At 38.0% G+C, this 23372-nt stretch overlaps 1 protein-coding gene across 1 annotated transcript; it reads left to right on the plus strand.

Annotated features, from left to right (window-relative positions):
• On the plus strand, nucleotides 1-23211 carry Dhc93AB (Dynein heavy chain at 93AB). Its single transcript, XM_035872292.2, has 34 exons — nucleotides 1-125; nucleotides 2179-2468; nucleotides 6952-7194; nucleotides 7275-7507; nucleotides 7615-7880; nucleotides 7953-8359; nucleotides 8414-8841; nucleotides 8915-9156; nucleotides 9220-9487; nucleotides 9571-10435; nucleotides 10521-10875; nucleotides 10953-11224; nucleotides 11305-11685; nucleotides 11775-11923; nucleotides 12565-12810; nucleotides 12887-13418; nucleotides 13492-14056; nucleotides 14143-16536; nucleotides 16613-16974; nucleotides 17045-17521; nucleotides 17597-17861; nucleotides 17933-18282; nucleotides 18340-18602; nucleotides 18663-18959; nucleotides 19029-19198; nucleotides 19271-19574; nucleotides 19637-20106; nucleotides 20175-20729; nucleotides 20806-21106; nucleotides 21181-21764; nucleotides 21850-21977; nucleotides 22047-22261; nucleotides 22320-22676; nucleotides 22768-23211. Exons 1-34 carry the CDS (start codon nucleotides 1-3, stop codon nucleotides 23209-23211), a joined length of 13803 nt encoding a protein of 4600 aa, XP_035728185.2.
• The last annotated feature ends 161 nt before the right edge of the window (nucleotides 23212-23372 follow it).

Genomic DNA, 23372 nt, shown 5'->3' on the forward strand with positions numbered 1-23372 from the left:
ATGGCTGTAGTTGAATTATTGCCAGGCGTATCTGAAGGCGGCGGCGGTGGCAGCACCATAAAGTCGACCCCGAAATGTTTCGCTGATAATGCGATTCCATGTACGAAATTACTCGGCTTAACGGCGTATATCGAGAGCTGAAGAGGGTGTGTAAGAAGGATAGAGAAAGAGGTTGGCCGTGATTCGTCGCAGCGGCGACGTTCTTTTCGCAAAAGGAATGAAAAGAGGAAAGAAAGAAAATTGAGAAATGAGAGAAATAAGAGGAAATCGAGAAATTCTCGGTGCACAATCTCGAGCGTGTCGCGTCATGCTATGCTTGAAAAACTCTCTTCCTTTCTCTTTCTTCCGCTCTTTCAAAAGATATTTTTCCTAACAAAGTAATGAATTATGCATAGACGCTCCCTATGATATTTTATGATGTATACGTACCTACTTGAAGTCGTTGGGCCGCGAGTTTTTCTCCTAAATGATATTTCTTTAATTACATTCTATTAAATCGTTTATGACAAAGGTCTACTTGCTCTACTTATGAATTTTCTGTTTGATGAGAAATTTCATCGATGTACTTGTTGGAACTATAGTAAGTGGCGCCACAACGTTTTTCACATTTGTGACAAACCTCACAAGGTGCAAAGATCAACGCGAATAGTTGCACGATAACGAGCGCACCTTCATTATAGGATAATATTAAAATTTTTGAAGAAAAGAAAACGAGAAACATGGTAAGTATAAATTCTTCGAACAAAATTTAAAATACATACAAATTTCGAGAACATTAACGATTTTTCACGAGTCATTTATGTTGTCTATACGAACGAGTCAAAATCTATACGATTTTACGCATGCTTTTTCCAACTTTGAACTCAATATTTGTATTAACAAAAATTTTCTCGAATTGTTTTCGCTCAAGGAAACAAAGTTTGGAACATGTCCAGGTAGATGTGATCACGAAGCAACACGGCCGTTGCTAGGAAGTGTTTGCCTTCGACCACACCCGTAGAATCCATAAACTTTTGTATCATCGACGACTCGTTATCTTTTATACATTATCCAAGAAAAAAGCGAGTTGGATAGGAAAATAGGATGGGATACTCTCAGAGCTGACTCGCTCGAGAGAGTCCTTACTTTATTTTTTCTTAAGAATTTATGGATCTTCTCTTTTCCTCTTTTTCTCTTTTTTTACCTTTTCTGCCAACCAACATTCTTGCCACCTAGTAGATCGGATATTTCTGTTCTTTCTCTCTCTCCCTCTTTCTGTCTCCCTCTCTCTCTCTTCTACCCTCGTCAAAACTCGAACGAGCTTTGAGTATTCCCCTCTTTTCGGCACTCTAACGTCGCGATATGACGAAAATCCATCCTGCCATCGCAGTAAGAGGACTTGGAGACAAAGCGAGCTTAGGGAGAAGAGGAGAAAGTAAAGGAGAAACGAAAGAAAGAAAGGAGAGAGAGAGAGAGTGAGAAAGAGAATAATAGACGATATGTCGACGTCAGCGAGATCGAAAATCTTCTTGCATATCGAGAAAGAAAGAGAAATCGGAGAAAGAAAAAAGAATGCCGTGCACAGCTCTAGGATAATATCCGAATATCAAGGAACTTTCAATGCGAGGACTGCCACGCTCGTAAAGTAAGCTGATATGAATGCGTATGGTTCCATTTTACGTGTCTACACTTTAGAGAAGTTTCTCCTTTCTTTCTTCTCTCATTCTTTACATAACTTTATAGACGAACGTGTCTTTGTATCTACGTCGTACGTCATTCTCTGTCTCTCTTTATTCTTCTTCCCTTCCCTCGCAATAAGCGAGAATATTGCACAAGGTCTCAGGTGGCAGAAAATCGGCTAGATGGAAGAGCGTTTGGCATTATCTTCGAGGAGGTGTTCTTTCATTTATAAATATGTATGCGTGTGTATATGTATATATATATATATATATATATATATATATATATATATACAAATGTTTGATTAAAGTATACACCCGCAATTATCTTTTTATGTAATATTAAAAAAAATCAAGTTTCCGTAGAAATCTCTGAGTAATAAATAAACAAAATCTAAGCCTATGTTATTCAATGATTTTATTATTTTTCTTGATACATGATTCTTTGAAAGTGATGTTAAAACAAATCGATGTAAACCTTAAATGTCACAATTTTCCTATTCCTTTCTTTTCCTTTTAGGATTCAAGAGACGCCTAGTCGTCGAATTTTCAAGATCCTTCGCGAGAAACAAGCTGTAGAAGCAAGAATGTCGGATTCCGAGGGTATCGGGAGCGTTCTCGATTCGGCGAAGTTTGAGGCTGAGAAGTCTGAGGAGGACAGCGAGCCAGTGCCAACTTGGCAGAATCATCCATGTGACGAGAAAAAGGGGGAATTGGAGAAGCTCTTACAATCAATGATGGATTCTTGCGAGTCGTCGCAAGAGGAAATCGAAAAGGAAGAGAACGAGGCTGACGAAAAGAACACGATAGGTAAGTGTTTTATTAGGAAGTCCAATTCAAATGAATTATTTTTCTGACATACAAAACGAATCGATTTATATTTGTCACAATTGATGAAAAAGAGAAAGTAATGGAAGCAGTTAAACACCTACGCGGAAAACGTTAAAAACCAATCTCTCGAATGTTAGACGGGGAAAAAGAAGGGTGTTGTGAATCCACGAGAGTCATTTACTGTCCATTCTCCGCTTTATTCGTAACAAGCAAACGTCGAGTTAAAGAGAGAGAGAGAAAAAGAGAGAGAGAGAGAGAGAGAGGAAAAGATAACGAAAAGTTTGCTTTGGGGGAAGAAAGAAATAAAGAATAGACTTTCGAGAAAGAAGAAGAGAACCCAGGTAACCTGTTGAGAGCTTCTGGAGAGGGCGAAAATGGAGAGCTTGCTGCAGCTTAACTTGGACAATTTCCCAGACACACGCCAAGGGCATTACAAGAGAAAGTGGTTGAAGTCAGCTTGCGTGTGCGCGCGCACGTCAAGAGAAAAGGAAATTTCTCTAGCCTCGGGTAGAATTTTCTTGCGTTGAATTTTCCTTCTCTATTTTCTTCTCATATCTGTTCTATTCTTAGGAATAAGAGACGCTAGTAGATGTTGTCTCTATTTTCTTCTTATTCCTCTTTTTTTCTTAAGGTACAAGAGACGCTGATTTTTTTCGAATACGAAAAAGAAGAAAAAAAGGACTTTCCTAAAACTTATTTCTCATGCCGATAGTGTATTTTCTGGGAAAATTAGCGACGAGTCAAAATGTGGATTTGTCGATTTTGACAAAATTCTTTCCTTTAGGGAGGATCAGAGAGAGATAGATAAATAGATAGATAGATAGATAGATAGGCAGAAAGAGAGAGAGAGAGAGAGAGAGAGAGAGAGAGAGAGAAAAAGAGGGATCGTGTCCGGAGATTAACTCTATTAGAAGGATAAGAATTACTGCGCGGAAGAAACCCTCCGGTGGTCTTTACGTTCGTGGAATAACGAACGATCGGGTCTTGATCGAAATATTAATTGGAATTGATGGTACACCTAGGTTTAGCTATAGTAACGTTAATTAATAAATAAAAAAGATCTGTAAAGTCGAATGAATGAGTCGAACACTAGTAAAACTAATTAATAGAGAGGACTATATTTAGAGTCAAAAGAATGAATGTATGGCCATTAAAATTTAAAAGGCACTGAATACGAGACACGTACAGCATTTGTACATATACCAGTCACTATAAACTTGGATGTCACGAACTAAGAAAATTAAGCTCATAAAACAGGAAGCCGCAGAAATGCTATGGCGACCGTTTAATAGCATCGAGGACCAAAGTATCGTCACGCAATTTAGTAATGTCTTCTCCGACAAAAGTCTAACTCATTCTTCGTCCACAAAGACGAAGGGAATACCTTGGAAATACTAGCATAATTAAAATAATAAATTCTGTTGCCGGAGCGCGACGCCCTTAGCGTCTAAATTAGTAACACAGAATAGTACGTATTGTGAATTCTCTCTTGCGTTTCTCTAGCCGCAAAAAGCGTGTCTTGAATTATAAATGCTAAAGTGCCTCATATGTGCTCTCTCTTTCTCTAACTATTTTATTCGTCCTTATTTTCTTTCTCTTTTTTATACAGATTCCTAATCCTGATGATCATAAGGAATCCTAACGCGTCGAGGTCGCTCCAGATAGGGTTCTGATTTTATTAGGGAAATGTTCGTTAGGAAACGTACCTGGCGAGGAGCCAATTCGATCTCACGCTTCGTCGAATTTATTCTTTGAAATTGCGGACTCCGAAGTGCCCGGTGGATCTGTGCTCTGGCTCTTCTTTTTTCTTATCTATCTTTGAGTAGAACTGGACGATTTGGAAGACATAGCGAAATTTAAGAATTCTAGTATATTCCAACTGTGTACGTCTCTCACTAAGGAATTTTTTCGAAACGGAGAAATGTTGGGAGAGCCAACATACATCTGGAGATTATCATAATGTCGTTTGTCAGCCTGAAGCGTGTATAAGCGTGACGAGTATGTATTCACGAAGTGACAGTTTTTCCCTTCCCCTTTTAAACCTTTCTGAAAAGTTTCGATGCGTTATATTTGGCAGATGTATTTCTCTCTCTCTCTTTCTCTCTCTTTCTATCTATCTATCTATCTATCTATCTATCTCTTTTTGTCTTCTGAGTGCTTCAATATTTTCATTCGACTAGAGTGTCGAATTTATAGACGACGCCGCCTGGCGTCGATTTTTATTTTCTCTTAGTTTATTTCTGTCAATCAAGATTTTCCGATTGGACGCGGTCTAACGAGCTTACGAGCACTTCCAAGGAATTTTGAATCATTCACGAGTTAAATACCAAAAACAAAAGTTCAGATAATGGTTGTGAGTGTGTAAGTTAGTACTATTGATTTAATCTATCAAATTAACGAACAGTATCTTTAAAAACAATTGAGAAACTTCGGTACAAGAAACTTCTTAGACCTCTTTTTTAGGCAATAAAAATGCTTTGTTATGTGCAAGTATATTGCGGGAATAAAAGAGTTTAACAAAATTTCTTACAGATAGATGACAAACAATATTATCGAGAAACTATGAAGTGATGTTTATCTTTAGGACTGATCTTCATGTATAACTAATTAGATAATTAATAATGATCCTAAACCAATAAATTAATTTATTCAAATGAACATTCTTTTACGTCGAGTTTGGGTTCTTTGCGATTACGAAGAAGCCGGATATTTTTTCTCCTCGCGAAAAAGAAAAAGGGAGGAAGAGGAAGACGTTTCAAAGGCGTCGGTGGTATCGCGACGTCGGATCGACGAAGGCGTCCGTGAAAAATGACGTTGGGCTGAAAAGCTCCCTAAATAAGAAATCACTTTGGAGGTTGCACGGAGGGCACATTATTCAGTTGCTAGGAAAAGTCGAAAGTAAAATGGTCGTGAAACCGCGCGAGATTCTCTGTCATCAATTTTCACGTCGCGTTGCTACAAAAAAGGGCGCGGAAAGCGTTTTGCCATAGAAAAGGAAGCGAATCAGGAATCGAGGAGAATGTAGAATTATCAGTTTTGCATGCAGCACTGGTAATCCATAAGCTTGTTTTGTTATTCTAAAAAATGGAAGAATAATCAGAACAATGAAACGCAAGGGAAAGAGGCACGCAATAAAAGATTGGAACGGTGGCTGGACATGTTTTTTTATCGAATCATAGAGGATATTATTTCATGATGATTAATCAAATGTCTGTAATTAAAGAAAATAAATCAAAGTAATTGATAAAGATATCGTCCATATCTATCCTGAATTTTTTTTTTTTCGACATTACAAAAAAGAGAGGTGTTTCAACTTTTTCTATCTCTCGATTATTGTTTTTTATTCGTATCTTTGATGATGAATTCTGCTTCATAGAAAGGGACACAAGATATTTGTAAATAAAAAATAATTCTATATAAAAGAACCAAGGATGGAGAATGCATTTGCTTGATTTTTTTTTATATGACTAAAGATTAAAATATGCGAAATGAAAAGTATCCATTCTATCATGCTTACTTTATATTCATGTAAATGTAATAAATGTACAAATATTTTATATATTAAAAATTTTGCATATTAAGAAGGAATACGTTTGAAAAAAATAATTATAATAAGAAATATCGAGTAGTTACAGAAGTATTATTATTTCATTTCAATAAATTGCGATTTTTTTCACATATAATAAGATGAAAAAGATTGACCTTTTGGGTCATTCCTTCTTTCCGCTTTTGGGAATTTATAAAGGCCAGTTGATATTTAACCTCGACTAAGTTTTTTTATAGTCAGTTACTTATTACACTGAAAGAGGGCATCGATTTAAAACATTTATAAAAAACATCTACCAGCATTTTTAGGAAATTATATAGATTAATCAGTCAAAACGCTTAGCTATATTAATTCTTGGAATTATTCGATCGTCGATATTGAACGTTTTACGAATTCCTTTTCTGTACAAATTTGAAAAAAAATGAAGATCATAAAATACTTTCAAAAAAGTTCCTTTTGTTATCGCCGATGATAATTTTAATAATTGATTAATAAATTTTGTAAAGTACACTTACTACTTCCGATTCCCCAATTTCGTATAAATCAATTCAGCGGAACCTTCGTCAAAATTCTCTAGAGAAGTTTTCTCATCTCGAGGTTCCGTAACGACTACGTAGGCTTCTTCACGAGTAGAAATAAGGAAAGGATAAAGAGGACGGATCGCGTGCAATGTCAGCCGCGTTTCAGGACATATCGTGCGTTCCGTGACAATAGGCTCGCCAATAAGCGAGCGAGCCTTCTTCAAAGACACGATCGTTGCCAATAGTAGTGGCAACCGTACCAGGTTCAGTCCGTACCTGGTTTCCTGACCTGCTTGCAAAGCTTTGACGGAATATTATTGGAATTTATGAAAATTCAACCCTAACAAGTTATGAATATTAATTATTAAAAGAGAGACTTTATTCATTTTGATAGAAGAAATGGCTACACCGGACACACCAACGGATTTTCGTCTCGAGTATATCGGTAAATTTGTACAAAAATCTCTTAAATTAAAACCGGAAAAATGGGGAAAATTATTATTGACCAAAGAATACAGGACCGCTGTGTTCGATTTTCTGAACAATCCATTACCAATGGCTCTCTTTGTTGTATTGACACCAAATGTTCAGCTGGTAGCATCCACTTCTTTTCCAATACCGTGTCAAAGAATGAAAGGTGAGAGAGACGGTAAAAGTAAGAACATACGATATATAGTATTTCATGGACTCTTAGATTGAGTGAATTCTCAATCGTAGGTCTTTATATCGTGAAAACGATTAAAGCACCATTACCAAAAGAAGAAGGTGCTTACTCATCGATATTAATAATTGGTGATCTCTCTCATCGTGTGGTTGATCAATTGGCTACTTTGATCGATAACGTCTTCGCGCCACTTCTGAGTAATCCAAAGAATCATAAGGATCTACCGGATGTAGCGATACAGGATATCTCTAGGCACGTACACTCTCTTAGAGGCACTTTGTATCAGGTAAGCTTTCACGTTGCACTTCTAAATGCATAATGAAAATTTTCATTTGATATGATATGCGATAAATTTCGCGGGCATGATTAAAATGACTTCCTTGAGATGATCAGGTGAAAGGTCAAGTGAATGGCAGGACAGTTCTACCAATGCCAGCCGGCTTAGAGAAGGTGACAGAAGTTGAGAGATTGGTCTCGACGGTAGGACCACAGGCGGTCGATTTGTATCTGAAGAGCGCCATCGAGGGTGTAGTGATAAAGTGGGCTTATTTGGTGAATGACGTTGTCACTCACGAATCAAGCGCCGCTTTTGAGAACGGTCAACAACCAACGCCGAATGCTGAACTAGAATATTGGTCCGTCAAACTGGCGAATTTAAGGTGGAAGAGAAGTAGAGATCAAAAAAGGAAAGGAAAAATCATGAAAATTACGATAGCATATTATTTTTCTAGGTACATTTACGATCAGCTTCAGGAGGATAAAGTAAGGAAGATGGCGACGATTTTAGAGAAAACCGAGAGTGCTTATTTTCCATGCTTTCGAACGCTCTCGGAAAACGTTGTGGCTTCCTTGGAGGAAGCAAAAGATATATCCTTGTATCTAATGCCGTTGGAGAAATGTTTCAAGGCTATAGAAGAGACGGATTTCTCCGAGACGAAACCCTTAATGGCGGTTCTGATCCATTCCTTGGGATTAACGTGGGCACATTCGAAATATTATCAAAGTTCCTCGAAACTAATCATCATGTTACGGCAAATATGTAATTTATTGATACAAGAGGCTCAAAAATTTCTCGATCCTACGTCAATTTTTCAGAGTGACGTGGATGAGGCACTTCAACGCGTACAGATATCGCAAGGTATGGTTCAACAAGATATTTAAAGCCAATACGATATATATTTTACCCTTTCAGATATTCTGGAAGAATTTAAACGTCAGTTCGAGGCAAGAAGAAACATACCCGGTATGAAGCCTGAAGCACTACCTTGGTCTTTCACTTCTGGCGTCGTTTTCATACGTCTCGACGCATTTCTCAAACGTTTGGCGGATATAGAGTGGCTCTTCGATACCGTCTTAGAATTTTCCAAGCTCGAGAAAATCGAGATCGGTGGTATTCTCGGTCGATCGCTTAGTAATAGAATCATCGGTATTTTCAAGGAATTCCAACAGCTCTTTCTTTCCTTTACGGTACGAGCTAACGATGTTCTCGAGCCGGACGATGAAACTTTTGCCCTAGACTGTGCGAAATTTAATCTATCCATTACCGATTTGGATAATAAACTGGCTGCCATATTGTGTCAATCTTTCGATGACTGTGGTAATCTCGAAAGTGTGTTTAAAGTACGAAATCATTTTATTATAATAGTTAAATAGTTGAAGCATTTATAAATTGATATTTAAAAAATGATTTTAGCTGATCAATATCGCAGGATCGGTGTTAGATAGGCCGATGATACATAAACAATTTAGCGATCGGTATTCGAGAATTTTGGAACTTCTTAATATCGAGTTGAACGTCGTTGAAGCTTTATTCAATCGTGGCACCAAAGGAGCTCTAACTGATCTTCCTCCTTTAACAGCTGCTTTAACGTTCACCAGTATGCTTAGACAACGAATTGAACTTCCTATTCAAAATTTTAAGGCCATGCTAAATCCGTATGTAGAATCGAGTTTAATCGTTAAATCTAGCTTTGCATAAGATAATAATTTTACTTTTAGTATTATTAATACGGAAGAGGGAATCGCTATAATCGAACGTTATGAAAGACTTATGAATATTTTTTCTGAAAAAGAAGAAAATCTCTTCGTAGAGTGGGCGGAAGCCGTTCCAAAGACAGTAGATGCTGGTTTAGATTGTAACTTAATGATCAGGGATCGACATTCTGTTTTACGATTGAATTTCGATCCCGATATTTTAGCTATTTTGAAGGAAGTAAACTACTTAAAACATATGTCTCGTTCGGATATTCCTCAGGAAGCTTTAGAGGTAGATGTTTGTTTATCGTAATCAATAAGCATGTTAAAATTTATACATTGTAATATATATCTATTTAATAAATAATGTATCAGGTGTCCGAAAAAGCGGAGACCTTTAGAAAATTCCGTACATTACTTACCGCGACCATCGACTCTTACAATGACACTCGTAGATCGACAAGAAGCGTCGAACACGATTTGATCGAATCAGAATTAGCAGAAATCAATTCTATGATATTCCGAGGTGAGTTCGAGCTCTGTTGGCGATCGGATGGACTTTCAGAATACATTGTGAAATTGGAAGAGCTTGTAAACGAACTTTGGAAGCGTGTGAGAGCTTCTCAAACGAATGTGGACAAGATTAAATTAATTTTGGAGCCTTGGACAAAAATGCCTCTTTTCGAAAGAAAGGATTGTCGCAAGGATATGTTGCTTTGTTTAGACGAGAGACAGGAAAGAGTCTCGAAACGTTATACTGACGTGAAGAAAGCTGCTGAGCAAATACATTCGTTGTTAGAAGAAAATAAGAAGCTGTTTCAAATTACCGATGTTGAGAAGGAAAACGCTTGGAAGGAGTACGTAAAATATGTCGACGACATTGTGATAGAGTCACTTCGCAAAACCGTTGGCTGTAGTCTTGGTTACCTGGCAGATAATATGGACTCAAGCGTTCAAAACGAACCACTTCTAGAAGCTAAATTGGAACTAAGAGAACCCGATCTTTATTATGTGCCTTCGTTGGAGCCCGACGATCCTGATGGTCTCGAGCAACTTACTGCTGGATTATTGAACGACATCATTGGTATGGCCACGCTGATTCCACGATTGAAGGCTGACTATATTGGATATGCCGAGGAATTGGAAAACGATTCCGATGTTAAAGGAATGAAGAATGAAATTTTAGAAAGTTTAGCTACCGCAATAGATGAGGCGACCGATTTTTGTGGAACTTTTGAAGGTATCGTGATTAAAACTTGGAGAAATAATTATCAAACGATAATCATTAACTCTACTGAAAATGAATTTTCATCGTTTGAGATTAGGATACGCTTATCTTTGGCTCGAAGATAGGGATGTGGTGATGCAACAGTTTCTCGAATACAGTCGACAGTTAACGATAGAGGAAATGGAGATGATAGCCGCTCAGGATCCCAAGGGTCCGGTGCGGTCTGTGCCGAAGAAGGAGCAATTCCGCGAACAAATCGATCTCTACGAGGGTCTTTATCTCGAGATCGAGGAAATGGATCTGTCGAGAGTATTTTGCGGTTGGTTCAGGGTAGACCTACGACCCTTCAGACAGTCAGTCCTAAATATTGTTTGTAAATGGTCAAGTATGTTCAAGACACATATGGTTGATCATGTTACTAGTAGTCTATCGGATCTCGGAGCGTTTATAAGGTATTAAAAAAGTAACATGATGTACGTCCTCATTATTAAAATATGAATTTAATGAAAAGTACTTAATATCTGTCTAGACGAGCGGACGAAGGATTATTGCAGCAAGTACAGCCTGGAGATTATCTGGGACTTGTCAGTATTATGGGATATTTGATGCAAGTTAAAGAGAGACAACCTACGACGGATGAAATGTTCCAACCCCTGGAAGAGACCGTCGAGTTACTCAAGTTTTACGATCAAGACATTCCCGAGGAAGTGAATGTATTACTTCAAGAACTCCCAGAACAATGGGCCAACACGAAAAAATTGGCCCTTATGGTGAAACAACAGGTTGCCCCTTTGCAAGCGAGTTCGTAAAACTTTCACTAACTTTCTTAAATCTTTCTTTTTCGGATTGCAAACGTTTTTTAAGCGAAATGTCGTCCATAGGCGAGGTTTCCAGAATCCGTGGTCGCATTTCTGCATTTGACACAACGATAATACTTTATCGCGAGGCATTCAGGCGTTATGATTTCTTCAAATTTGAATGTCAAAATCCGTACGAATTGCTGGACGAAGCTCATAAAGAAATACACATGTTGGAGTGTCAAATGAAAGACATACAGGAGTCAGCCTCGTTGTTCGAGGTGAGTGTGCCGGAATTCAAGCAATTGAAACAATGTAGAAAGGAATTGAAGATGCTTAAGCAATTGTGGGATTACGTAAATATCGTATTGAGTAGTATAGACGGATGGAAAACTACTCCTTGGAGGAAAATCGATGTAGAGAATATGGACATCGAGTGTAAAAAATTTGCCAAAGAAATACGAGGTTAATAGTTAATAATTAATACTTGGAATCTATTTATCGTTTTTTATTAAAAATTAAAATGAAATTAATAATATTTTTTACTTAATTAGCTTTAGATAAAGAAATGCGTCAATGGGATACTTATATATTGCTCGAAGGAACCGTAAAAAATATGTTAACATCATTACGAGCAGTTGGAGAACTTCAAAATCCAGCGATTCGGGAAAGACATTGGAATCAATTGATGAACAGTACGAAGGTATTGCCGTTACGTATCTGATAAACATTTCATTCCTGGGATAAGTAAAATTAAGAGATCATTATTAAAAAATTGTCTATATTTTAAGAAATTTATGATATTTTTTTATACCGATACTCGCAAACTTCTAATCGCAAACGTTGCATTAATATATATTAGAATTAGTTGCACTGCTGTATATACGCTGTCGATGTTACAGAAATTGGGCTACATGACTCCAGAGATGACCGTAAGTTCACTGTATATAAAGTGCACCATACAATATATTTTTTAATTATTGTATGAAATCTCTTTTCAATATGTGTTTTAACGCCATAATATCAGACATATCATCATTTTTTCAAACTATTTTAAGGCACTTTAATGGCTTAATTAATTTTTAATATATATTTTTATAAATCGTTGCATTTCTCTAAATAAATTTAACATCATAATCATAACAATCATTGTAAAGTATCATTGTACATTTTCTGAATAAATTCATTATAGTTTTTCATGAGACTCTATTCATGATACACATTTCTATAATTTCACTGCTCTTGAAATGCACTTGATTAGTCTTGATCCTTTCTTTCCTGAAATGGAGATATAAAAGATAGATTTTATTCCGAACTGACGTTAGACAAGATTCCACTGTGTAGGTACGTTTCGTAATGGATGAATCAACAAAGTTGGCCGATTTACTCGAATTGAATCTTCATGAATGCGAAGAAGAAGTGAAGAATATCGTCGATAAAGCAGTAAAAGAAATGTCGATGGAGAAGTATATGCGAGAATTGAATGTCACATGGTCGAAAATGGAATTTGAGAAAGAGATTCACGTTAGAACGGGTGCAACCTTGATCAGAGCGAGCGAAGAATTGATCGAAACTTTAGAAGAAAATCAGGCAGGTGTTACTTAACTTTGGTTTAAGAACATCAGCTTTAAAGAGACTTTATCGAGTTTCGAGAAATTCTTTTCAGGTTCAATTACAAAATCTAATCACATCCAAGTTCATTGCGCATTTCTTGGAAGAGGTTTCAGCTTGGCAAAACAAGTTAAGCATCGCGGATCAAGTAACCACAGTTTGGTTCGAAGTTCAACGAACTTGGATGCATTTAGAAAGTATCTTCATGTCTTCCGAGGATATTCGTCGTCAATTGCCCATAGATGCTGAAAGATTTAACAAAATAGATAAAAAATTCAAAGAGATGACGACAGAAATGGCGAAGACACCGAACGTGATCGAAGCAACAAATAAAGATGGTTTGGTAGCTGCTTTGGATTTACTCCAAAAGGAGCTTGTCCTGTGTGAGAAAGCTTTGGCCGAGTATTTGGAAGCGAAACGTTTAGCTTTTCCTCGATTTTACTTTGTATCCTCGAGTGATTTATTGGACATATTGTCCAATGGAAGTCAGCCGGAAATTGTAGCGAGACATTTGACAAAGTTGTTTGATTCGATGGCTCGACTGAAATTCGACAATTCAAATGAGCAAACGACTAAACGTGTTTTAGGTGAATCTAGAGAATATGATTTTCAATTAAATATATAATTCAATTTAAGTAAGAGATAAATCTGTTTTTTAAGGAATATTCGCGAAGGACGGAGAATATGTGAAATTTTGTAATTACAAGATGATTTGCGATGGACCGGTCGAGGTTTGGCTGAATCGACTTCAACTTTCTATGAGGGTTTCCATTCGGTATTATTTCAGTGAAGCCGTTATTGCTTACGAGGAAAAACCGCGAGAGCAGTGGCTTTTTGATTACCCAGCTCAAGTTTCTCTCTGTGGTACACAGATCTGGTGGACAACCGAAGTTAATTTAGCTTTCGCTCGATTGGAGGAAGGTTACGATAACGCAATAAAGGATTACTTAAAGAAGCAGATCTCTCAGTTAAGTACTCTAATAACGTTATTAATTGGAGAACTTACGAAACAAGAGAGACAAAAAGTTATGACGATCTGTACAATAGACGTGCACTCCAGAGACGTTGTAACAAAGTTGGTTCAGTCGAAGGTAGAAACCGCTCAAGCTTTTCAGTGGCAAAGTCAATTGCGGCATCGTTGGGATGAAAAAGAGAAGGATTGCTTTGCCAATATTTGCGATGCTCAGTTTAAATATTCTCACGAGTATCTAGGAAATACTCCTCGGTAAGATGCAAGATAAGATACATCGAAAAAACTTTTTTGAAATCTTCGATTATTATTATGAAATTATTTTTTTATCGATCATTTAGGTTAGTCATCACACCACTGACCGATAGATGCTATATAACTTTAACACAATCGTTACACTTGATCATGGGCGGTGGACCAGCCGGTCCAGCTGGTACGGGTAAAACAGAAACGACGAAGGATCTTGGTAGAGCTCTTGGAATTATGGTCTATGTCTTCAATTGTTCCGAACAAATGGATTACAAATCCTGTGGAAACATATACAAAGGACTGGCGCAAACGGGTGCTTGGGGCTGCTTCGATGAGTTCAATCGAATTACAGTCGAGGTACTGTCGGTCGTTGCTGTGCAAGTGAAATCGATCCAAGATGCCATCAGGAATAAAAAGGAAAAGTTCAATTTCATGGGTGAGATAATAGGATTGGAACCGACTGTGGGAATATTCATAACAATGAATCCTGGTTACGCTGGTCGTACAGAATTACCGGAGAATTTAAAGGCACTTTTTCGACCTTGCGCCATGGTCGTGCCCGATTTCGAACTAATTTGCGAAATTATGCTGGTAGCAGAGGGATTTCAGGAGGCAAGAGTACTCGCGAGAAAATTTATCACACTCTATACTTTGTGTAAGGAATTGTTATCGAAACAAGATCATTACGATTGGGGACTGAGGGCGATAAAGTCCGTTCTCGTAGTGGCAGGAAGTTTAAAAAGAGGTGATCCTGGTAGACCCGAAGAAGAAGTTCTCATGAGAGCGCTAAGAGACTTTAATATTCCTAAGGTAGTCTCGGATGATCTACCTGTCTTCATGGGCTTGATCGCAGATCTTTTTCCGGCCTTGGACGTACCCAGAAAGCGAGACGTCGAGTTTGAAAAGATGGTTAAACAAGCTGCTACCGATGTTTCATTGCAACCAGAGGACGGTTTTATTCTGAAGGTTGTACAGTTAGAGGAATTGCTCGAAGTAAGACATTCCGTATTTATAGTAGGCTCTGCTGGATCTGGGAAGACTCAAGTATGGAAGACCTTGTTTAGAACGTATCAAAATATTAAGAGAAAGCCAATTTATAATGACTTGAATCCAAAAGCTGTGACCAACGACGAATTATTCGGTATTATCAATCCGGCGACTCGCGAATGGAAAGATGGTCTCTTTTCTGTGATCATGCGAGAACAAGCTAATTTGGGAGGCGATAATCCTAAGTGGATTTTGCTAGACGGTGATATCGATCCAATGTGGATCGAATCTTTGAACACTGTTATGGACGATAATAAAATTCTTACATTGGCAAGCAACGAAAGAATAGCGTTGACGCCAGCTATGAGACTGCTCTTCGAAATATCGAATCTTAGAACGGCTACTCCTGCCACTGTATCACGAGCTGGCATCTTATATATAAATCCGCAAGATTTAGGCTGGAATCCATATGTTACTAGCTGGGTCGAGAAGAGAAGCAATCCTGTTGAAAAATCTAATTTGGTAATGCTCTTTGACAAATACATTCCTACGTGTTTGGAAACTTTACGGAGCAGATTTAAAAAGATTACACCTATAGCTGATATGGCTCACGTAGAAATGTTATGCCATTTACTCAATTGTCTTCTAAAGCCAGAATTAACGGCAACTGATTTTTTGAAAGATCATTACGAGCTTTACTTTGTATTCGCAGCTGTTTGGGCATTTGGTTCGGCCATGTTTCAAGACCAGACTATCGATTATCGAATAGAATTCACCAAATGGTGGGTGAACGAATTCAAACAGATCAGATTCCCTTCACAAGGCACTGTCTTCGATTACTACATCGATTCAGAGACAAAAGACTTCGTTTTGTGGACCGAACGTCTTCCGAAGTTTGAGCTAGATTCAGAGATGCCTTTACAAGCCGTTTTGGTTTATACGTCTGAATCTATAAGAATAAAATATTTTCTGGATTTATTAATGCCTGAAAAACATCCCGTAATGTTAGTTGGTTCTGCAGGTTGTGGAAAAACCGTTTTAGTTTCCGAGAAACTCTTACAGCTGCCGGAAAATTTTGCAATTTCGAACGTACCATTCAATTTTTATACGACATCGGAAATGTTACAAAAAATTCTGGAAAAGTCCTTGGAGAAAAAGGCAGGTAGGAATTACGGTCCACCAGGAAACAAAAACTTGGTCTACTTCATCGATGATATGAATATGCCGGAAGTTGATACTTACGGTACAGTCCAACCTCACACATTGATTCGTCAACATTTAGATTATGGTCATTGGTATGACAGAACGAAACTAACATTGAAAGACATACATAATTGTCAATATGTGAGTTGCATGAATCCTACGGCGGGATCTTTCACGATCAATCCAAGATTGCAAAGACACTTTGTTGTTTTCGCCGTTAGTTTTCCTAATACCGAATCTCTGACAACAATTTATGCCTCGATATTGTCACAGCATCTTGCTAACGTGGAACATAGGTGACTGATAAGAGAATATTTTTTATGTAAATCCATATAAATGCAGTATTTTGTTTTTATCTGTCATTATTTTTAGATTTCCACTTTGTGTTACCGAACTCTGTTCCAATATCGTTCAAGCCTCGATTCAACTGCATCATCGTTGTGCACAGATGTTCTTACCGACAGCCGTCAAGTTTCATTATATTTTCAATCTCCGCGATATTTCCAACTGTTTCCAGGGTTTGTTGTTTAGTGGTAACGAGTGTTTGCAATCGTCGATAGATTTAATAAGGCTCTGGATGCATGAGACTCACCGAGTTTACGGAGACAAATTGATAGATGAAAAAGATATAGAAACTTTCTCGAAATTGCAATTGGATATTTTGAAAAAGAATGTAGAGGAAGTTGACGAGGGTTCGATTTTGGAGAAGCCGAATATTTATTGTCATTTTGCAGGTTTTCTTTGTTATTAAAATAACTAGGAATAATCCGAATAATTTTGATCATGAAATGAAATATACTTTAGGAGGAGTTGGTGAACCAAAATATATGCCAATAAAAGACTGGGCCACGTTACATCGATTACTATCCGAAGCCATGATCAGTTACAACGATCTTGTAGCTGCTATGAATTTAGTACTATTCGAGGACGCCATGATGAATGTTTGTCGCATAAACAGGATATTGGAATCGCCGAGAGGAAGTGCACTGCTGGTTGGCGTCGGTGGTTCTGGCAAACAAAGTCTTTCCCGTTTGGCTGCCTTCATAAGTTCACTGGAAGTCTTCCAGATTCAATTGAAGAAGGGTTACGTCATCGTCGATCTTAAGTTGGAACTCGCATCGCTATATTTGAAATCGGGTATAAAAAATCTCGGTATAGTCTTTCTCATGACTGATGCTCAAGTACCAAACGAGCAATTTCTTGTACTAATTAACGACATGCTCGCATCTGGTGAAGTTCCCGATCTTTTCGCTGAAGATGAAATAGAAAATATAATAGCAGGTATATGTTTACATTGATAAATTGCAATAGACGAAGTTGATGCTTAAAGCATTCGATTTTCTTAAATCATCATAGGCGTACGAAATGAAGTCAAGGGAGCCGGCATGCTTGACACTCGCGAGAATTGTTGGAAATTCTTTATCGATCGTGTACGACGTCAATTAAGAATTGTTTTATGTTTCTCACCTGTTGGATCCACACTCAGAGTCAGATCTCGAAAATTTCCGGCTATAGTAAACTGTACAGCGATCAACTGGTTTCAGGAATGGCCTCAAGAAGCTTTGATGTCAGTGTCAAAGAGATTTCTGCAAGAACTTAATGAACTTTCAGAAAGTTACAGGTTTATTGTCTTTTACTAAACAACAAAGTTGTTACTGTATTTTTGTACATATAAGATTACATTTTATGTAGGGAATCGGTTGCAAAATTCATGGCCCACGCTCATACAAGTGTCAATATAGCTAGTCGACACTATTTAGCTAGTGAACGTCGTTATAATTACACGACTCCTAAATCTTTCTTGGAACAGATCAGTATTTATACGAGACTTTTGAAAACCAAATCTAGCGAGCTTCGTGCGCGCGTCATGAGATTAGAAAATGGATTGGATAAGCTCAGATCGACGGCAGTGCAAGTGGATAGCTTGAAAGAAAAGTTGGCCATGCAGGAAATGGAGTTACAACAAAAAAACGAAGCTGCCGATGCTTTGATTGCCATTGTCGGAGTTGAAACGGAAAAAGTCCAAACAGAAAAAGCGCTAGGTGATTATTTTAACTAAACGGAAACAGGACACATAAAAATCTCAATAAATTTTATAGCCGACGAGGAAGAATCTAAAGTAGCTATAATAGCCGAGGAAGTATCGAAGAAGCAAAAGGATTGCGAGGTGGATTTAATGAAAGCCGAGCCGGCTTTATTGGCAGCCCAAGAAGCTTTGAATACATTAAATAAAGCGAATCTCACCGAATTGAAGTCGTTCGGTTCGCCACCTGGTGCCGTGACAAACGTGACAGCGGCTGTAATGGTTTTGCTTGCACCAAATGGAAAAGTTCCGAAAGATAGAAGCTGGAAAGCAGCGAAGGTATCGCGCTATAAAATTCTTTGAACATTTTTCGATATTAACTTTCTTGTACATACCTAGATCGTCATGGCGAAAGTCGACTCTTTTCTCGATGCTTTAATTAATTATGAAAAGGAAAACATCCATCCAGAAGTTATAAAAGCGATACAACCATATCTGAAGGACTCGGAATTCGAGCCAGAATTCGTGAGATCGAAATCTGCTGCTGCTGCTGGCTTGTGCGCTTGGGTGATCAATATCATCAAGTTTTATGAAGTTTTTTGTGATGTTGAACCTAAGAGGAAGGCACTCGCCCAAGCGAACGCTGAGTTGGCTGCTGCACAAGACAAATTGTCAGTCATTAAACGAAAAGTTGCTGTGAGTGGTCTGATTATCAAACAAAATGGCTTTGATTTTTCAAGGATCTCATTTTTTCTGTTCTAATAGTCTTTGGAAGAACAGTTAGCCAAATTAACTGCAGACTTTGAACAAGCGACGTCAGAAAAATTGAAATGTCAACAGGAAGCAGATGCAACTAATGCAACGATTGCACTTGCAAATAGACTAGTAGGTGGCTTAGCATCTGAGAATGTTCGTTGGGCTGAGTCTGTAGCAAGGTAAAAAAACTAATAAACATCAAACGTAAATAAAATAAGACGTTAAAAATTATAAGCGTTAAAAAATATTAGTTTCATGCAGCAAGCATCCACCCTACCAGGAGATGTTCTTTTAGTAACAGCATTTATATCATATGTTGGTTGCTTTACAAAACAATTCCGTCAAGATTTGTTGAATAAGCAGTGGTTACCATTTTTACGAAACCTGGAACCTTCCGTACCAATTACCGAAGGACTGGATCCTCTATCATTATTGACAGATGACACGCAAATCGCAAAGTGGAATAACGAGGGCTTACCAAACGACAGAATGTCAACAGAAAATGCTACCATTCTAATTAGCTCGGATCGTTGGCCACTAATGATAGATCCACAGGTAATCCAATAATTATCCATCGAACTAACGAGTAATAATTAATATGCTTGTCATTAACGCAGCTTCAAGGGATCAAATGGATTAAAGAAAAATACGGTGACGAGTTACGAGTCATTAGATCAGGCCAACGAGGTTATCTCGAAGTGATCGAGAATTCTTTGGTCGCTGGCTCCACGGTACTTCTCGAAAACATTGGTGAAAGTGTTGATCCTGTGTTGGACACGTTGTTAGGACGAAATCTGATAAAAAAAGGTCGGGCCATTAAGATAGGCGATAAAGAGGTGGAATATAATTCTAACTTCCGACTGATACTTCATACAAAGCTGGCGAATCCTCACTATAAACCAGAAATGCAAGCTCAGACGACATTAATCAACTTCACTGTGACGAGAGATGGCCTTGAAGATCAGCTGCTTGCAGAAGTCGTGAAAGCTGAAAGACCCGATCTAGAGGAACTTAAAGCGGAGCTAACAAGACAGCAAAATGATTTTAAAATTACACTGAATAGCTTGGAAGATTCTCTTCTCTCAAGGTAGTTTATGCTTATATCCATAATTTTTTATCCATTGCTTTGGCTACAATCGCATTTTATTATCGTAGATTGTCATCGGCTGGTAGCAATGTCTTGGAGGACACGTCACTGGTTGAGAATTTAGAGACCACGAAGAGGACAGCTGCAGAAATAGAGTCTAGGGTTACCGAAGCTCGTGGAACTAGTCGAGAAATCGATGCTGCTCGTGAACTTTATCGACCAGCCGCAGCCAGAGCTTCCTTGCTGTATTTCATTTTAAATGATTTGAACACCATAAATCCAATCTACCAGTTCTCGTTGAAGGCTTTCAGCGTAGTATTTCAAAATGCTATTTCAAAAGCCGAGCCTGCAGCCAACGTTAATGGTAGAGTTCAAAATCTCATAGACTGTATAACTTACTCGGTTTTCATGTATACCACAAGAGGACTCTTCGAATGCGACAAATTGATCTTTACTTGTCAAATGGCTTTTCAAATTCTCTTGGCTCGTGATGAAGTTACTCCCGGCGAGCTCGACTTCCTTTTAAGATTTCCCATAACTCCTCACGTTACATCTCCCGTTGATTTTCTCACCAATACCAGTTGGGGTGGAATTAGAAGCCTCGCTACTAGAGAAGAATTTCGGTGAGTGAAGAAATAGGACTAGATAAGGGAATAGAATAACTTAAATTAGAATATTTTAAATAATACCTCGTTACAGTAACTTGGATAGAGACATAGAGGGTTCAATGAAGCGTTGGAAAAAATTCGTTGAGTGTGATTATCCAGAACGAGAGAAATTTCCTCAGGAGTGGAAAAATAAAACAGCGATACAAAGGCTATGCATGTTGAGAGCTCTTCGGCCCGACCGAATGACTTACGCTATTACCGCTTTTATCGAGGAGAAACTCGGTCCAAGATATACTGAAGGGAGGACAGTGGAGTTTGTGAAATCTTTCGAAGAAGCTAGTCCTAGTACTCCTATATTTTTTATTCTCTCACCGGGCGTCAATCCTCTCAAGGTAAAGTAACTTTTTCAATATGTTCCTAAGTAATTGTCTACCAATCTTATTTATACCCTCCTGTATTATTTCAGGATGTGGAAGATCTCGGTCAACGATTAAAATTCACATCGGATAATCAAAATTTCCATAACGTTTCTCTTGGTCAAGGTCAGGAGACCGTAGCCGAACAAGCCATGGATATAGCAGCTAAGAATGGTCATTGGGTGATACTACAGAATATACATCTAGTTAAGAAATGGCTACCCTTGTTAGAAAAGAAATTAGAAACAACCGCTGATGGCTCTCACGAAGATTATAGAGTTTTTATGAGCGCCGAACCAGCAGGTTCGCCTTCCGGCCATATAATTCCTCAGGGTATCCTAGAATCGTCTATCAAAATCACGAACGAACCACCGACTGGCATGCAGGCAAATTTACACAAAGCCTTAGATAATTTTACCCAAGAGACTCTAGAGATGTGCACCAAGGAAGCAGAATTCAAAGCTATTTTGTTCTCTCTCTGTTACTTTCACGCTGTAGTAGCTGAACGACGAAAGTTTGGTCCTCAAGGATGGAACAAGATCTACCCTTTCAATGTTGGCGACTTGAATATTAGTGTTAGCGTACTCTATAATTACTTGGAAGCAAGTCCAAAGGTACCTTGGGAGGATCTAAGGTTGGTACTTTATGAAAACCACTCTCGAAATAAAGTTCTGTCGAAAAAAAGTCAATTTCATTAAGAATTCATTTCATACTTAAAGGTATCTTTTTGGTGAAATCATGTATGGTGGACACATAACGGATGATTGGGATAGAAGACTTTGCGTTTCTTATCTCGAAGAATTTCTACAACCAGATCTAGTCGATGGAGAATTACATTTAGCACCAGGTAAAATGTTTTTTATTTTGTTATACGAAATCTACTGCTTTCAATTCAATCAACTCATTTCTTTTAAAGGTTTTCCAGCACCACCCAACATGGATTTGGCTGGTTATCACGCTTACATAGACGAAGTTATACCTCCAGAATCTCCATACTTGTATGGATTACACCCAAATGCTGAGATAGGTTTTCTAACGATGACGGCTGAAAATTTATTTAAAACTGTATTTGAAATGCAGCCTAGAGATGCCGGCAATTCTGGAGGACAAACAGTAACTAGAGAAGATAAGGTACATCGATAATACTATTTATTTAAATATTCTAACTAATCAAATGATGTTTTAACAGGTGAAACAAATGTTAGACGAAATAATAGAGAAATTACCGGAAGAATTCAACATGTCTGAAATAATGGGGAAGGTTGAAGAGCGTACACCTTACGTGATAGTCGCCTTCCAAGAGTGCGAGAGGATGAATTATTTGACGAGCGAGATCAAACGGTCGCTACGTGAGCTGGATTTAGGATTGAAGGGTGAACTGACGATTACATCAGACATGGAGGATCTGGAGAACGCTTTGTTTCTCGATCAAGTTCCACCCGTTTGGACGATAAGAGCCTATCCTTCTTTGTTGGGTCTTACGAGTTGGTTTGTCGACTTATTGTTAAGGTTGAGAGAATTGGAAAGCTGGTCTACCGACTTTATTGTAAGAGAAAATATAACGTGCTTTTTCCTTTGAATATTATCGCGTAATACTTTCGAGTAATTTATGAAAAAACCTTGTAATTCTTGTTTAGTTACCAGCCTCGGTTTGGCTTGCGGGCTTCTTCAATCCCCAATCATTATTGACAGCGATCATGCAATCGACGGCCAGGAGACAAGAGTTACCGTTAGATAAAATGTGCCTTCATTGTGATGTGACAAAGAAGAACAAAGAGGAATTTACGTCAGCTCCGAGAGATGGCGCATACATCCATGGAATTTTTATGGAAGGGGCCAGGTGGGATATTCAGAGTGGGATCATAATCGATTCCAAGTCGAAAGAATTGTTTCCTATAATGCCGGTTATAAATGTGCGAGCGATTACACAGGACAAACAAGATTTGAGAAATATGTACGAGTGTCCAGTTTACAAAACTCGTACACGTGGGCCTACTTATGTTTGGACTTTTAATCTTAAGACCAAGGATAAGCCTGCTAAGTGGACTTTAGCTGGCGTTGCACTCTTGCTTCAAACTTAAATTTTTTGTTCACTTGTAAAATAACGATTGTACCTGGACAAGTATAATAAAATTATGTGCCTGTAAAATATATCCGTAGGAAATATATACTCATTCACAAAAGAAATGAGTACATGAAAGCTTTTGTGTTTCAAAGAATACTCCCGAGGAAAAAGACGGAG

The sequence above is a fragment of the Vespa mandarinia genome, chromosome 2 (genome assembly GCF_050613455.1).
Source record: "Vespa mandarinia isolate Hongniang chromosome 2, ASM5061345v1, whole genome shotgun sequence".
Lineage (NCBI taxonomy): Eukaryota > Metazoa > Arthropoda > Insecta > Hymenoptera > Vespidae > Vespa > Vespa mandarinia.

What these genes read in the sequence shown, in the direction of transcription:
- Dhc93AB (XM_035872292.2), top strand. Translation starts at nt 1, where the DNA reads ATGGCTGTAGTTGAATTATTGCCAGGCGTATCTGAAGGCGGCGGCGGT. An exon ending in ATTTGCCAAAGAAATACGAG is followed by an intron (nt 11,686 to 11,774) that starts GTTAATAGTTAA and finishes TTACTTAATTAG; the next exon opens with CTTTAGATAAAGAAATGCGT. An exon ending in GAAGATTCTCTTCTCTCAAG is followed by an intron (nt 20,107 to 20,174) that starts GTAGTTTATGCT and finishes TTATTATCGTAG; the next exon opens with ATTGTCATCGGCTGGTAGCA.